Raw genomic sequence first — 18,249 nt, forward strand, 5'->3', positions numbered from 1 at the left:
GATGGATGGGTGGATGGATGTGTGGATGGATGGGTGGGTGGGTGGATGGGTGGGTGGATGGATGGGTGGATGAATGGGTGGGTGGGTGGATGGGTGGATGGATGGGTGAATGGATGGATGGATGGGTGGATGGGTGGATGGATGGATGGGTGGGTGGGTGGGTGGATGGATGGGTGGATGGATGGGTGGGTGGATGGATGGGTGGGTGGATGGATGGGTGGGTGGGTGGATGGATGGGTGGGTGGATGGATGGGTGGATGGATAGGTGGGTGGGTGGATGGGTGGATGGATGGGTGAATGGATAGATGGATGGGTGGGTGGGTGGGTGGATGGGTGAATGGATGGATGGGTGGGTGGATGGGTGGATAGGTGGGTGGATGGGTGGGTGGGTGGGTGGGTGGGTGTATGGGTGGGTGGGTGGATGGGTGAGTGGATGGATGGATGGATGAGTGGAAGGATGGATGGATGGGGCATGCAGTCCAGCCAGTGATGGTTTACATGCTTAGGTGGCCATCCAGTAGAGTGTGGCCCACCTACCAGGGAACACAACCATAAAGAAAACTGATTCATCTTCTTGAAGCAGGAATGGGACTCCATGCCCACTTCTCCTCCTGATGGCATTTTACCTGACGTGAGCTTATGGAGGACTTGGAGCTGTCATAACCGGTGCGGCTTCATATGTGTAACTGCCCTGCTGTGTGCAGAGCATACTTCTGTTTCAGTTATCCACAGCCTCAGGCTCTTAGAGGCTCCTTCTGTCCACCCTGCCACCGTGACCCTGGGCTTTGGGGAGGAGGGTTATACAGAGGTCCCAGTTAGGGCCGGAAATTCAGAAGTCTCTATGTGCCTTGGCCAGCTGTGGCTCTTTGTATTATTCAGCGTCTACTGCACACAGTGGCTTCTCTGAGGACTGAGATATGTTCTAATCTAAATCAGTGAAAGTTCATGGAGTACTAAGTACATTGAGTAGAGTACTGTTAGTAAGTTCCACCTCAGAGCAAAGACCTGTGTAGCCACAGGTTCTTTGTCCTGATGGTGGCACCAGATTTGGGACCACTGTCACAGCAGAGTTGAAACTATCATAAACTTTCTCATCTTGTCACAGACCAATGGCAGACACTTTAGGGAGAGCGTGGACTAAACCTAGTACTCACACTGTGGGTGGCTAAGTCACTCAGTCATTTTAGACGCTTGCCTTTGCCCCATTTTTCCCTGCTGGTCCTGGCCCTTTGGGTATCTATCTGTGGCATTGTTCCTGGGTCTCTTCTGCCCTTTCCCTCATCACATAATCTTTCTTTCCAGCACCTTAGCTGCTGCTCCACTCAGCTCCTTCCTGATAATTTGCTTTTCTTCTTGGTCCGAAGCATCCAAGAAAATCCAACTTCCATATCTAGAAATAAAGCAACGTTCTCTTTCGCATTTCTTTCTTCCAAATAGGCAGCACTACTCAGATTCACTGATCCTGCAACGAAACCGCTTCGCATGCCCACTGCCCGCTACACAGCCGGGCTCTGCTGAGCAGTCCCCCGTTGTGCAGGCCCCACAGAACGTCCAGTACTGTGGGGGTGAAGTCGCTGTTGGCCTCAGCGCTGGCTCTTCACTTCGGAGTGACATCCTGCACTGCTGCTAAAACACAGAACTGATGGAGTGGACCCGGCTCACAGGTCACACTCCCTAAGCTTGTCGGCATTATTAAGGGTTCCTGGGATGGTGTTTTAATTTACACCACAAATAACTTTTGATCTGTCTTTACAGTAGGCTTATGACAATTTATCGTTACGTTTATTCATTGTTGGACTGACAAGACGAAAATGTAAACCATTAACAAAAGCAAGGAGTTACAAAGGGCTCACACATTTAGATAAGCTCAGCAAACTTGCAAGTTGGAAGTATGCAGTAAGGACACAGAAGATGCACTAAGTTCGAAGCACAGCTGCTCAGAGATCGTTGGTTCTGCCATGTCATTTAACCTGTGTGTGAGCTCTGTGCTTTCCTCTGAAGAGATCCACACACATGCACCATATATTTTCATCTCTTAAGTCCTTAGAATAGAATTGTTTCTTAAGTATTTAAATACAGGACTCAAACTATGCAGTGAACAACATTCTGTAACGTTTCACTAATTTCAAAACATTTTTTTTTCAAAGATACGGTCACTGTAACATTTGAATCAAACAAAAAGCAGCCTATTTCTGAGACAGAATACTAAAGATGTGGAGAAACTGTAGTGTTTAAAACAAACACTGTAGCAGGCTTTCTGGGATGGCACACTGTTCATAAAACCTAGTTAACTACAAAGCTGAGGCTAAAGTATTCACCAGTTATGAATATTTTCACTGACATTCAATATTTTACTGTTCAACAACAACAAATACCAAAATACACATACTACTCTTGCCAAAAAACTATACTAAGCTCTTCAAATTTACAGCTCACGTCCCAAAGACCTCTGTGCTGTGATTTAGCAGAGGAGAAACCCAAGCATTCCAACAACCGGCAGCAGTGGGAATGTCATCCCTGAGCTCCATCACAGTATCTGTGAGGCTTGGACATGGAGTTAAGCAACGTATCTGGTCATCCCTCTTCTAAACGCAGCGCTGCACAGATTAAAGCCGCAGCTCAGCAAGAAAAGGTGTGAACACCAGATGCTGCAGAGCATGAGCCAGAGAATCACATCTGTGGGAATAAGAAAGAACGTGTTCAGTAACAAACAACCCACCTTCATGGCCTATGACAGATCTCGAAGCTGTCTGAAAACTGACGATTCCCGCCACATTGTCATTCGCCAGGATAGTGACTGTCACAGTGTCAGAGCTGGGCAGGATTCTGCTTCCGCCCTCCGTAGCCACCAGACGGACGAGGATGTGTTCATCATCCTCTGGCTCAGAATCATCCAAGATGGTTAAAATGGCCACCTTTTTGGTCTCACCTAGAAAAAAGTTAAAGGAACTGAAAGTTAAATGGGTGAAACACCAACCGTAAAAGTCCAAAAAGTAACCTTTAAGTTTCAAGGGTGAGTAAAATGTGTCAATTATGAGCGGTCAGTGCTGTAAGCTACAGTGTAACCATCACATCAAACCGTGTGCATGTTGCTGGCTTTCTTACAATCAAAGTGCTGTAAAAATAGAATTTTGGTGTGGACAGACTATGGAGAGGACATTGAATAGTAGAAAGTCAGTGGGGACAAGTATGTCAAAGAATCTGTGGAACAGTAGTCGAGTGGCAGGGACAAACAGCAAGTTCTAGCTGAGGCAGCGTCATAGACTAGTTTCCAGGATGTGTTGCAAGGAGAAATGGAGCAATGGAAGACCGCCGTGGGTGGAGGGGCAGTGTCGACACAGGTCTCCTTCACTGAAGACTGCCGGGATGTAGGCTGATGTTAAGAGAGTGGGCAGGGACAGAGTTCTGCTAAGGAGAGAGGAGGAGGAGAAGAGATTCGGGAGGAGGCAACTTGGAAGCAGACGTGAATGTTTCTCTCAGCGGCGTATTTCCATATGGATAAAGTTGTTATGATTATTCCAATTTATTTTATCTAGGTGGGCAGCTTATATTTTTGTCAACTGGTTGTAAGCTTATTATGTAGAGGGACTGTGGAATGAGAATTTAACATATAAACCTGTTTGATAAGTTATTGATTGTTGAGTGGTGACTTTATTAGGCTGTGGAGGACAGCGTGTAAAAGCAGAAAACAACACACTGAGGTGGTCATGGACCACCAGGGACAGAAGCAGCCAGGGCAGGTGAAGTGGACCGTTCCTGAGTCAAAAGAAGCTGGAGTCGGTGAGTACACAGAGACAGCATAGAGCTGATAAGATAAAGATACCCCACAGTGCCATGTGGCCCTATGGTAGCCAGCACTAGCTCGGGATAAAAGGTTCTCTATCTTTATTTTACTACAACAAGAGAACATCCCAAACCATGCCCTCCCTCTGTGGTTCACCTGAAGGGGACCCTGTCTAGTCCCCTTCCATATTTAAAGGGAGGATGAGACGAGGGATCCCGGAGCATTGCCATCAGCACTTCGGGGCCAAGACTGCCTCAAGTCAGTATGGCTATTGTTTCTTCCTCCTTATGGTTCTGGGCACTGAACCAAGAACCTTGATCTGAAACTTCGTATTACCTAATAATCTAAGTTAGACACAAAACAAAGTCCATTTTGAGTGAAGCTAAAGTTATAATTCAATATAATAATGTATATAATGCAGTTGCTTTCTATGATATTGTCCTTTATATTTATCTAAGCCATGAGACATTTATCTATAACTTTTATCTCTTGTTTTACAACTTTGTCCCCCAACTTGTTACACTTTTGTTACTTACTTTCAAACAGAGAAAAACGTCACCATCACCAACCTATGCCCAGCTGTGATCCACTCAGGATTCAGCTACCTTTCTACTCCCCGCATACAGAAATGCCTTTCAGCTTTTAATCTCATTTTATTTTTGAGATAATCTATCTAGTGGAGCCCAGCATTGCCTCAAACTCAGAATACAGTTGAGGATGACAGTAAACTCCTGCCCCGGTGGCTCCATCAGCTGAATCGAGGATTACACACAAATATTACCACCGTGGTTTACATGGAGCTAGGGATTATATCCAGGGCTTGTGAATGCTAGACATGCCTTGTATTGACTAAACTGCATTTCCAGCCAACTTTAAGACACTTAAAATTTTTATTCTCAAACACAATATTTACTAGATATTTTTAAAGTCTGTTACATATATAGCTACTAGTTTTAAAACTGTTATGTGCATTTAAATATAAGCAGTGAATTGCTCTGAGACATCAAATTACTAATAATTAAAAACTTTTATCCAGTGTATGTTACAAGATTCTTATAAATATGTGTAACTTTTTCAGTCAGAGTAAAAAAAAAAACTAACTATGGGTTTTTGTAATTTGTTCAATTCAGGATTTAAAAAATACCCTGACTAAAATTACCTTCTCTATACCAAACTAAATTACGAACTTCCCCAATTTTAAATATCATATCCCACTAGTGCTAAGATTAGTGTGTACATTACTTCTGAAAACTTCCATGGTGCTCTTCTACCCGTTTAAGGACACTGCTATAGAAAATTAATCGATGGCAAAGACCACTTTTAAATAAATATGACTGTCAAACTTCAGGCTACTTTTACTTAAAATTTTTCACTGATGTTCTATCCTGCTTTATCTAGAACATTTGAAAACATTATATTCTCATGTGACATTGTTTCTTCATCACATTTGTGGGTACATAGCTCATTCCTGCAACTTTTCTTATAAAGTTTTGTGATTGCTCCTGACTTACGAATGCCGCAGTCATCATAAAGGCATAAAATTAAGATGTTCCCTAAATGTCTCCCCTAAAAAAAAAAAAAACTAAAATTTAGATGTTCTCTAAATGTCTCCTTTAAAAAAAAACAAAAAAAAAAAAAAAAAAAAAAAAAAAAAACTAAAATCATACATATACAGGTCATGTGAGCCTACATCTGTCAGGAAAACCATTGATAAGCTGAATCACTATTGTTTCCAAAACCAGATTGAGTCTCTATATGAAAAAGACTATGCAGGTAGAAAGTATCTATGAACATGATACTGACTCCGATAACTTTAGCAAGAAATGCTGAAACCCATCAACACCGTGACTTACCTTCTGCAAAAGTAAGAGTGTCTCCGGCACCTATGAAGTCGAAACCTTCAGTAGCTGTTCCTCCGACAATGCACCATTCAACCAGCACCTGCCCCAGGCTGCCTCCTGTCCTGTGGATAACGAGTTCCACTGCGGTCTGAGGCTGCTCCTGCACTTCCACACATAAGCCATCTTCCGAGGTGTTGGGACTCACGCTGTAGATAACAAACACTCCGAAGGCATCGCCGTTCAGGCCTATGACCACCGCAGAAGCATTCGGATATCCTATGCTGGGCTGGTTCTTAGAACTGTCGGTGATGTTCACAAGGTGAACTTCAAGGAGAGAGATTAGGAAGCTTTCGTCCACCTCTGGGACATCATCAGGAAGTACAGAGACAGTGAGATTGACAAACTCATCGCCTTCCAGCATCAGGGCCCACTGTCTTGTCACAGGCTCATAGTCACTTCCAGCAACTGCCTGGCCGCTGAACAGAGTGGCTACCCTAGTCACGTTCTTCTTGAAGGTCTGGACGTCTGAGCTGTTCACAGTCAAGCTGACCCACGACGTCATCCAGAAGCACTGAGGGCTGCCGGCACCACGGACAACGGAAAAGGCTGAGCAGGCATGTTCTTTGAGACACAGAGTGGCACAGGCATACTGCGACTCCTCCGCTGCGGACACGTTCACCCGAGTTCCCCAGGGGGGATCCGGCATCCCTTGAGTCGGGGATTCATAGTAGGATAAGACGTCTTCGCCTTCCTCGACTGCAAGCGCCACTACGTCAACATCAGACGTACCGTAGAACAAGAGCAGGTGACCGAAGCGCCCTCCGCTGAAAGGTGTGGGGACAGAGGAAGAGCGTTAGCCCTCGGGCTGAGCTGGAGCTGCACACAGAGAGCTGTGGCTGTGAGAGGCGTGCTTAGTGACATTTTACACAAGTGCTAACACGGCCTTCTTTCCTAACTACGTTTGTCTTTCAACGTTTTGTTTTCTGGTCTTAACTATGCTGCCTAGTTTTCAACCAGAAAAGCCTTCCTCTTACTCATGCTATGAAAATAGTTTGCAAGGCAGGCAAGTGTATCCATTTCAGAGTTCCCAGACCTAATTACAAAACTTCAACTATTAGCTTTCACTAAAAAAAAAATAATAATAACAATGACAGCAAGATGAATATGTTTATAGAAACGTGACTGTTTTGCTACAGGTCTCTCAACCCTCTCTGTTCTGTTTCTGAAAGGGCTGTGAACACCGTGTTCCTACAAAAGGAGTGAAAGGCAAACAGAACCTAAAAGCCCATCCTTTATACACCTGAGTTTAAGAAGACGCTCTATCCAAGCTTTAATTAGAACATATTACACAGGAAACCAACAGAAAGCACAACGGTGTAAAACTAATCAATATGATTAAGTCTTTCCACCAATACACATTACCCAGCTAACATATTACTGGGTATATAACATATTACTGGAGCCACAGAGAAAGTTACAGAAGATGGCACCGTGTGTCTCTTCATTGGTTAGTGAGTAACATCCCTCCCCAGCCACATTCCTACAGATACAGCCATCAGATGTACCTTCTCCGGACAGTTACGTTTGCATAGGAACTCCTCTCCAGAGGCTCTTGAACACGATAAACCGACTGAGCAAAGGCCACTGAGCCATGAGGGTTATCGTTGGCAGGAATAACAATGTTCGCCACTCGGTCTAACCCAATCGCACCTCCACCGGAGGCAGCAGCTAGCTGCACCTGGACAACCTAAAAACATAGTGAAAACTTCCTTAACAGCATCTCAGTTCTGATATCAATGAAGCAGGAAAATATCAAACACATAATCACACAATAACAAATTATGATTAAATGCATATGAGCCCAAAGTAACTGCCCACTACACTCAGAAGTTAACGTATAACAAAATAATACATGATTAACTCTTAATAGGAGAGCACAGTAATATATAAGAAATACAAGCTGTTCAAATCACTGAGCATTTAGTCATAAGAATCAATTTTTATTTAAATTTTATTTTTAATTAAAAATGTTAAAGTAAGTTAATTTTTAAAATTAAATATTACAATTTTAAGTAAATTTAAAATTAAAGTTAGTAAATTTTAAGTTTAAATTAAAGACATAAATTTGTGTTTATCACTGTAGTAATATGACTTTCATAACCAAAGCTTTCCTTATTTAGGAGAATATTACAGATCCATTTCAGTGGTAAGTGAATCTGTTCTGGGTTTCTCCCCTACTATTGTAAATTGTAATTGTCAACAAAACTTTAAAGAATCATTGTGTAATGTCGTCTAAGTTTAGGAAGAAGAAAATACATTACATGTACTAATGCATGGTTCATATTTTTAAAATGAATAATGGCACAATTAAGAATTAAAAATGTTATAGACTTCATATGCAGTTAAATAAAATTGTTATTACAAGGAATATGAGATCTAGACATTAATACTTGAATTTTATACAATAAAATTATTTTTAGTAATTTTAATGATTAACCAACTTATTCTTATTTTCCATATTACATTTTCATTACAAAAAATACCAGGAAAGGGGACCTGGTTGTGTTTGTTACAATCATCGAAGAGTGTGAGTGCATTTGTGGAAAATTAAAATCTACACTTAGCCCACACTCTGAAGGGACAGAGATACAAGGCAGAGTGATATGAGACAAATGTTACTTAATTATGATATATACATATGCATGCATACATACATTCATACATACATACATACATACATACATACATACTTACATAATCACTCAGCAGAAGTGTTCTAAAACTCCATAAATGCACACAGAAAAACTGGCCAGCTAGCCTATGCACCATGCATTCCTAGACTGTTCCTCCTTCTGCATGTTGTAAAACAACCCTCGGACTAGCACGTAAAACAACCCTCAGACTAGCATGTAAAACAACCCTCGGACTAGCATGTAAAATAACCCTCGGACTAGCATGTAAAACAACCCTCGGACTAGCACGTAAAACAACCCTCGGACTAGCATGTAAAACAACCCTCGGACTAGCATGTAAAACAACCCTCGGACTAGCATTCTGGGGAATCCCTGCAGACAGCATGTGTTCGTCTCTCTCACAGCAACAGTCACTCCACAATACAGTGCACACTTTACAACATCATTCTATACTAGTCAGTCCTCTCACCTCTTCGATCTCCGGAACGTCGTCAGCCAGGACCTCTAACAACAAGGTTTGAATGGTTTCCCCAGGGACAAAGGTCACATTACCTGAGACAACTCGCAGGTCGCCAGTAGCAAGCTGTCCGTTAATGATGGCAACCCACTGAACAGTAACATTGCCGAGTGTCCCAGAATTTCGAATTATTGGCACGTTTACCCTCACTGAGTTAAACTCAGGTTCCTCTACAATAAATTTAGTATTCTGAAAACCTGAAGGGCAGACAGAACAGTTGTTTTTAGACACGACGTAAAGCTGTGACAAACGAACACCAAGCTGGGGCCTCTGAGAGAAGAGCTTTGCCCGCCAGGCACCCGGGGCAGTGGCTTCGCTGGAAGCCAGACAGGACCCCCAGTGTTTGCCTGTAAGCTTTACCCTGATAACGGAGGGTTGTGGATGTCTACAGATGACAGCTTTGTGCCCAGCATGAGCTGGATAAGCCCAGGCAGTGTTGCAGCTATTGCAGGGCTAGCCTAGGCTACAAAGGCAGTTGCTACTTTGTTTCCTGGCTGACATTATGTAGGAGAAGGTTAAAAATCCCAAATGTGAGTGGAAATTTGGTTTTTTTTTAAGATTTATTTATTTATTATATCTAAGTACACAGTAGTTGTCTTCAGACACACCAGAGGGCATGAGATCTTATTACAGATGGTTGTGAGCCACCATGTGGTTACTGGGATTTGAACTCAGCACCTCTGGAAGAGCAGCCAGTGCTCTTAACCACTGAGCCATCTCTCCAGCCCAGGAATGTTGTTAATTAATCATTTTTAAATGTGTGTGTGTGTAAGAAAGAGAGAGAAAGCATGTGTGTGAGAGAAAGAGAGAGTATGTGTATGTGTGTGTGTGAGAGAGTGTGTATGTGTATGTGTACGTATGTGTGAGTGTATGTATGTGAGAGAGCGTGTATGTGCATGTGTGTGTATATGTGTGTGTGAGAGAGAGCGTGTATGTGCATGTGCATGTGTGTGTGTGCGCGTGCGTGCGTTCGTGCGTGTGTGTGTGTGTGTGTGTGTGTGTGTGGTGTGTGTGTGTGTGTGTGTGTCAAGTCCCAGGACAGCTCAGTGGTCACAGGTAGCAGAACACTGTCTCCCAAAGTTCAGACAAACAGTTTACAGAACATGTCTAGGATCCAGTATTGACACAAAAGCAAACGGGTTTTGAGTATCTCCATGTTGTTTCCTGGGTAACAGCTGACCCATGGGAGGAACATTATGTACATGTAACGATGCCTCAAAAACAAAGCAAACGAACCAAAGCCGCCTTGGTCAACTCAATCTTAAATAAAGCAAAGGTGGCTTTTCTTTCTGTGAGTTATGGAGTAAGGGGGAAAAACAAATGAGTCTGGTTACCAAACAGTCCATAGGGGTCATCGGAAGCCTGTATGACAATGACGGCCTCTCTCAGAGGCCCCAGCGTGGCTCCACCTGTTGTCTCATTCAGCAGCTGCACGAGGAAGGCTTCCTCCAGCTCGGGGTAGATGTCATTAATGACATAGATCGGCACAGCTTTCGTGGCTTCCCCTTCCAGCAAGACCACGTCTGATGACGCTATGCTATAATCCTCGCCTGCAAAGACACAGGGGTGAATGTGAAAGCTTACTCCCGAAGAAGCAGCCCACACACCGGGGAAGCGCTGCCCCACACTTGGAGAAATGTTTCTGAAGGATGTTTAGTTAAGCTCATTTGAAAAAAGTATTATTTCTCCAACTGCAGAAGTACGGGTTTGATAACGGACACCTTCCTGCTCTCCTGGTCCTTCCCCCACACGTACCGGAAGAGAATAACATCCCTCTGAGAGATTCATAAGACATCTACAAACACGTGCGAGAAGGGAGACAAGACAACTGTAATCTCAGTGGTTAGACAAGCTACAGAGTTGTCCAGATGCCACAAGTGAGCATCCCCATCTGCACAGCTGGAGAGACCTCCGCACAAGGCTGGGTCCGAGGACCACAGTGGGGGGGGGGGGGGGAACAATGCTGTCGTGGGTTCGGTTCTTACTGCTCCTTCCCGTGACTTTCCTTACCCGCTGCTGCGGTTATTGGCACAGCTTTGAACTTAACAGAAATGTCTGAAAACGTCCCTCCCGTTCGAGTCACATTGATAATGGGTCCAACGTGATTTTCTGCTACACGAACAGTCTGTGCAGACAGCTGCACAGTTCCAAACGCGTCGTCATTGGCAACAATAATGAGATGGGCCACAGTCTCTGCCTTAGGCCCCAGGCGTGGAGGATGTGGGGCTGCAAGACATAAGAAGAGGCAACACGGTGGACGCCCGATGTCTGGCTAACAGCCGCGACTCCAACACACTTCTCAATCTCTCCGCACAGATGTTTTTAAGAGTTTAAATATGTATACCTGTCCATCTGAATCTAAGCACTGGAGATACAAAAATAAAGGAAATAGGAAATCTCCACTGTCTTTTAATATTTTGTGGCAAACACAATTTCATACTTTATGCAATTAATAATCTTTATACAAATAATAATATGCTCATGTCTTTTTTTTTCTATTCATCTCCTGATATATTTGTATTGAATATTTGGGTCGGTTAGGATTACAATTACCGTGATGAAACACCATGACCAAAAACAACTTATAGAGGATTCTTTGGTGTACACACCCCTAGGCATACTCCATTTAAGGGAAGCTAAGACAGGAACTCAAAGCAGGTACGAACCTGGAGTCAAGAGCTGATGCAGAAGCCATGGAGGGGTGCTGCCTACTGGCTTGCACCTCTTGGCTTGCTCAGCCTGCTTCCTCATAGAACCCAGGACCACCCGCCTAGGGACTGCACCACCCACAATGGGCTGGGCCCTCCCCCATCTCTCACTAATTAAGAAAATGCCTTACACCTGGATCTTATGAAGACATCTTCTCAACTGAGCTTCTCTCAGATGACTGTGGCTTGTGTCAAATTGACAGAAAACACAATATATTTCATATTACAGATAATTAGTATATTTGGACTGCAGGTATACATATACACAGACACATACACATTTCTACAGATAGGGGCTTAATGCCACAAAGAAGTTAATGAAATAACTTATGATCTTATAGTACCTGTCTGCTATAACCAAAAAATAAACTATAAAAATTTATATCCCCCTTCAAAAATGCACCGATCTCAGCAAGCCATGTGTAATGCCTGCAGTTACCCACAGGAGGGCGCCCTCCTCTGAAAAGTCTTATAAGGCCGCCATTTGCCAAACTTGCTGACTCCATTCAAAAAAGTAAAGGCTCACCAGACCTTATGTGGTTTTGTCTGTTACCATCTCCCCATCTCCTCCCCTGCACCTTTCTCGGCTTTGCACCTCTCTGCCCTTTAGCCTGCATGACAGCTGCTCTGTATTGCTCCATGAACGGCACGCTGACCACCTCCCAACAGCACGAAGCTTCTCCCCATATCCATCCTACTGCTCTGTTACTGGATGCTCACAGTACAACAGGTACTGCATTACTTTCACATCTATCCACATGCAATCCCCTAATATATCAACATTACGAATAAAAATTATTTACATAAAAATTATTTACATTTCTATTCTTTCCTAATTATATAAGGAAAAGGGAGCCTTGGAAGATTGTGTCCACCACCTTATATAACATTATACCCTGGAAGGAGGTTATCCGACTTCAGCATGGGCAGATCCACGCCACTGTTACGTGCTGCCTTCCCCTTGGTTTTATTTCAACCTCAGCAAGTTGCAAACCGGTTGAAAAACAGCATGTGTTTTATAATTCCCACTTTAAAGGACCAATCGTTGGGTTCTATTTCAACATCTTTGCTGTCATACCCAATCCCCAAATCTATCTTCATAAAAGAGTAGAGGTGTTTCATAAGATGGTAACCTGAAGACTTCATGTCAGCAACCATAATGCCCTTTGTAATCCTCATCTGTAACTAGTACGGCTGTTGTCACCTTAGTCTTTACCCAGACAAGGAGGACAAACTGGCTGGCGAGAGATCTACTCCATATGGCAGTACATCATAGGACATGGCTCTTCAAACCTCACATCCTGTCCCTTGTAATGCCACCAGCTCTCAGATCTTACAGTTGCACAGAGCCATCTTTTCACTTCACACACATCTGTTCATTAGAAAAATCTCTTAGAAGTGTCCCAACAGAAAGTGGCTCACAGTGTTGCCATGAGAACCGTGTGTGTCCTCGTCATACTGACTGCAGGACAGCTTGAAGCAACGAACAAACCAACACTGTGCTCGGTTATATAGTCATCACACAGACATTTTTAAATTTTACTTCAAGGACACAAGTACTTTTTTAAAGTATGATTTCTAAGGGAAAAACGTATGCCTGATTTCCAGTTGTCTTAAAGAAAATCATTTACAAAGTATTGCTTTCAGAGATACGTGGAGCTAAAAAGACAGTTCATTGGTTAAGAACACTTGCTGCTCTTGCAGAAGACCTGATAACAGGTCCAAGAATCCACAGAGGGCAGCTCAGGACCACCTGTTAAGTCAAGTTCCAGGAGATACAATGCCTTCTCCTCGCATCCTCCGGTACCTGCGCACTTCTGGTACGCATGAGGTTAGGCACACACGAGCACATAAAATAAAGAAAACTGTTTAAAAGTAATTTTACTTACCTTCAATCTTACCTTCCTTATGGATTTTTCTGTCACGTAAAACTTTGGATTTTCCCTCTCCACAGACTTATCTCTAACTATGACAACACGTTAGTAGGTACTTACTTAGGTGATTCTGTACTTTGTCTACTAAAGAAGAATTGAAAAGTTCGATGAACACGGATTCGGACTGTTCTGGTTCATCATCATCCAGGATTGAAACAGTGATCGTCGCCTCGGTCTGATTGGCTCTGAAAAGAGCCAATCCAGATGCTGATGTGTAATCTTCTCCCTGAGTTGCTCTGGCTAAATTAGGAGGGAAATACGGGGGCTTCTCCTTATCATCTATAGTTGCATATGAGATTGCAACATCTCCCATTAGGCCTTTCAACCTTATTATCGACAATGTGACATTCTGGGTTGCTTCTTCGACACTAATAGGTCTAGTTTTGTTAGGAAAAATGAACACCCCATAGGGATCATCACTAGCCAAAACTGTCAACGTGGCATTCGTAAGAACTCCCAAGGAGCCACCGGACACACCGAGGATTGTCACCGTGAATGTCTGGTCTAGCTCTGGCTCTTCATCTGATAGTATGTCCACAGTGATGTGGGCAATCCTCTGCCCAGCCTCAAATGTGATGTTGCCAGATGTGGCGGCAAGATCTCCATCCGGGTCTGAGTCTACCTTCCAATGCAAAGTCACTGGAGACAGAGCTCCCTGAGTCCGTGTGACCTGGGAAATAGTTAAGATTTGAAAAGAGTCAACTGGCACGCTGACTTAGGAATTAAAGTGCATAATGACAGTGAGGGGAAACTGTGAGATTTCTTTAACTTGTGTTTTTATCTTTTATTTCAATTTTCTAAGTTTTCAAAACTATAAAACTATTGAAGGTAGAGGCCAAACACAACCTACCCCTGAGCTGATGGCGTATAAGAGGTAATAGCAAGTGGAAAAACTCAAACTAGTAAAATATTCAGCTTCCATATAAACCACGGGTGTCATTTTCTATGAAGCTGATATATATATGTATATATATGTAAAATCAAACATAGAGGGTGATTTGTTATATTTATGCACACACAAGAGATATTCTTTATGCTTAATTGAAAAAGATGTATTCTCCACTGTAAAGAACAGATCAGGGACATTTTCCAGAAAAAGTTATTTTCAATACATTAGACCCAAAGTACAACAAAGTGCAGTTAAAAGAAATGCTTTAATTCATTAAAAACAAAAGGTTAAACATGCTCTAAAGAAATCCTAATAATAGTCCTAATAATAATTTATTATATTTAAAATATAATTTTCAACCCAAAGTAAAATGAGGCAATAATTTGATTTTGTGGGTAGCTGTCTTCAGACACACCAGAAGAGGGCATCGGATCTCATTATAGATGGTTGTGAGCCACCATGTGGTTGCTGGGAATTGAACTCAGTACCTCCAGAAGAGCAGTCAGTGCTCTTAATCTCTGATCCATCTCTCCAGCCCGAGGCAAAAAAATTAATCAAAGGGTAGTCTTTTCTCGGGATTTTTATTCCCAAGTAATTATTCTTTCTAAAGTTATTCAATTAACTTCGCAGCAAATTATTCAATAATTTCAAGAGGACAAAATAAAATCTGTCACGAGACAGATCATATAATCCTTCTCGGTCTCTGCTAGAACTCAGCAGGACAGGCACACATACGACAATATGGCATTAGTAAGTACTATTTTTACTACCCACACATATTTGGAGTTTCCTTTTCTTCTGTGTGAGGTGGGGCAGGGCCTCGTGGGCATGATATTCACTTACAGGTGTTCACAAATCCCTTCCCTCTCAGACCTCATGCCTCCCGACCACGGCTTTGACATCTTAAAGCCATCTGCAAACCAGAGTCCTTTGCTGCCTCAGGGCAGACATACGCCATGAAAGAAGAAAATTCTTTTAAAAATAACTTTCATGCTTTTTCCATTTGTTTTTCGGTTTGGGGGCATGTCACGGTAAGGGTACAGTGGATAGAGGATGGCTCTCGGGAGTCTGCTTTCCACTTCCACCATTGAGGTTCACAGTTTGAACTCAGGTTGTCAGGCTTGGTGGGAAGAGCCCTCTTCATCTTAATTCACTAGCCGCCCTCCCCCGAGGCAGTTTCCTTGCACTAAGAGGCCACTGAAATGTTAAAGTGTTTGTTGCCACAGTCTGAGGACTAAGGCAGAAACCTGTGGAACAGAATTCTAGCAAAGGTCCATCCGAAAGGCTAATGACCATGAGCCTCAGTTGACTGAGAAGCTCTGGACTAGAAAGTGCAGCTCAGCTCGTGGCCAACCATGAAAGCTTTGGATGAGAAGATCCGTGTGCTACACACACTGGTGCCTAACACTCCACAGTGCGCAGACTCACACCTAACACTCCACAGTGCGCAGACTCACACCTAACACTCCACAGTGCGCAGACTCACACCTAACACTCCACAGTGCACAGACTCACACCTAACACTCCGCAGTGCGCAGACTCAGACCTAAAGCTGCGCTCTTCATCCCCAAAGCTTCCCTCTTTTCCTTCCTATATATTCTCAAGACCGCACACCACACATGCAGGGGCCCTTCATTGTTCCAATTAAAGAACGGTTCTTTTCCTAGCATGCCCGTCTGCTTTTTTTTTTCCAAGTTGCCTCCAGGAATCCAAGTCTACCGTAGTATAGTCTCTAAAAGGCCAAGACCCCTCAAAGTAACAAATTCCTATGTAAATGCAGCCACACACTAAGTCAGTTGGCAGTCTGCCCTGCTGGTAATTATAGACTCACTCTTAACCCCTACACAGAAAAAAAGAAAACAAAAGAAGCATGCCCTACTAATGCACCACACCATTTTGTGGTTAGGTGGTGTCTCGGGAAGTACTCACATTTAATAAGACAGTACTATATCCATCCTCTGGTTCAGTTCCACTGACGAAAAGTGACTCGGGACTGAATTCAAATATCCCATGAGCATAGTCGGAGGCAGCAATGGTCACCAGAATCTCAGAAGCCACTCCTAAACTGGCTGCAAGTTCCCACGAATGGAAAAGAAAATGTTAATCACTATTTTTAAAAAGAATAAGAAAAAGCCAAAGAATAACTATTAGGAAAAAAATGTAAACATTTTCCATTCATGAAGTACATTCTAATTGTTTTAGGAAGAAAAATAGATCCAAATGGTTGCCACACATACTTGTGTTGCTGTGACCCTCTCGGCTTGGGCAACCTGTGCTGCTGGTTCACTTGGAGATGAACAGGAAAATTTGTGTTTCTTTTTTTCTCTCTAAGAAAAACTTGTAAGGAAGTCACCCCACTCTTCTGCTGACTGTTCAAGGACATGAAGCAAACCTGCTGTAAACTCTCTGAGACAGTCGTGTCCCTAGGGCTTTGATGGGTCGAAAGAGTCTGTGCTTCCAATGTGCACTCTAAGCCTACTTTCCGTCATATTGTAAATTAGATTAGATCCCAAATAATCCATGCCTGTAGCAAAAAAAAAAAAAAAAAGCCTAAAGCATTGTTCCTCCTAATTAGTACTCTTTTTTATTGATGCCTGAAGACAAGAGGATGGACAAGCCTAAAAGGGACAGTCACAGACAGAAAGGGCATGGAGTACTGCTGGGCATTAAAGCCAACGGGAGCGGCGGGAACAGCAGTGCTCTCAGGCCAGCGTGCAAACGCTGACATCAGGAAAGGGAGCATTTGAGGGTCGGACCCTGTGGTCCGTCCCAAGTCAGCCATTCTAAATACTCCCCGAGTACATGAGAAAACAACCAGGGTAAAAAGCTGAAGCACGTCTGCATCTGAATCTATTGCAGGAGAAACCTCTGCTTAATGGCGATTAACCAGGAACATATTTGCCCTTCATTTCCTTCTCATTTTCCCCATTTGTTCTGATGAGGTGGTGCACATAAAGTCGTGTTCCTTGTACATAAAATAAGCGGGGCAGGTTTAACATGAAAATACATTCCAGGCATTCAAAGCTATGTCAACAATCATTCATCTTAATGGCGTTCAAGCAGGGATTCTACCCATTCGGGCCCAGCAAACTACACCAGGTACATGTGATGAGGGGGTGCCCGTCCATTAGAAGCAGGCAGGAATACGATTCTGTCTTCATCACCCAGAGAAGATACTTCGTAAGCTGTTGTGGTGGTGACTGAGTTAAGACACACGAAGGGTCATCTAGTTACGGGAGGTGACAGGAAGTGATCATCATTGCTCTCTCTGGAATGAGAAGCTGAGGTAGAAAGACTAGTAAGGGACCCGGGGCCAGCTGCTTACCATGCGTGCCAACAGCGGGAAGAAAGAAATCCACGTCCGCTTCTCCACTACCACTGCCATCAACCCTAAAGACTTCAGACACTTCACAGGAGACAGACACACAGAGACAGCCCACACAACACACAGCAACACAGTGAGAAAGTTAAGATGACTTAAAACACAAAGTGAAGAAGAAAAGGCAATAATACGCAACAGTGATATACATGCTTCCAAAGACAATAGGTCATCTTGAATTGCAATATGTAATGCCGTGTAAGGAATACTGAAATCTTTACTAGCTTTAGGACAAACTCCACATAAATAGCAACTAATATTGTATATGTCCAATTACTTAAATAATCTTATTTGGTGATTTTCGTGCAATTTATAGTAATATAAATTTTGATAATATTTGTGTATAAAACCATATATTTAGAATTACAAGCCAGTAATGTTTGTCTTGTTAATCACAACTAATTCAGAACTAGGGAAATGCAGCTCACATTTCCCCATCCACACACTCAGACCCCACCACGTCTACCCTTCTCAAACTTAGTTGCCCGGTTGGTTTGACTCCGA

General features: G+C 43.1%; 1 protein-coding gene across 1 annotated transcript in view; it reads right to left on the reverse strand.

The window, feature by feature from the left end:
- Window positions 1–18,249, reverse strand: part of ADGRV1 (adhesion G protein-coupled receptor V1) — a gene marked incomplete at both ends in the record, with an annotated part of 447,718 nt that overhangs the window by 375,596 nt on the left and 53,873 nt on the right. The window contains 9 exons of the mRNA XM_080925101.1: window positions 2,720–2,929; window positions 5,638–6,449; window positions 7,191–7,372; window positions 8,788–9,032; window positions 10,170–10,385; window positions 10,846–11,061; window positions 13,538–14,147; window positions 16,296–16,435; window positions 17,692–17,772. Coding sequence (XP_080781227.1) covers window positions 2,720–2,929; window positions 5,638–6,449; window positions 7,191–7,372; window positions 8,788–9,032; window positions 10,170–10,385; window positions 10,846–11,061; window positions 13,538–14,147; window positions 16,296–16,435; window positions 17,692–17,772 — 2,712 coding nt within the window. The remainder of the gene's footprint in view (window positions 1–2,719; window positions 2,930–5,637; window positions 6,450–7,190; window positions 7,373–8,787; window positions 9,033–10,169; window positions 10,386–10,845; window positions 11,062–13,537; window positions 14,148–16,295; window positions 16,436–17,691; window positions 17,773–18,249) is intronic.

The sequence above is a fragment of the Micromys minutus genome (genome assembly GCF_963924665.1).
Source record: "Micromys minutus genome assembly, chromosome: 11".
NCBI lineage: Eukaryota > Metazoa > Chordata > Mammalia > Rodentia > Muridae > Micromys > Micromys minutus.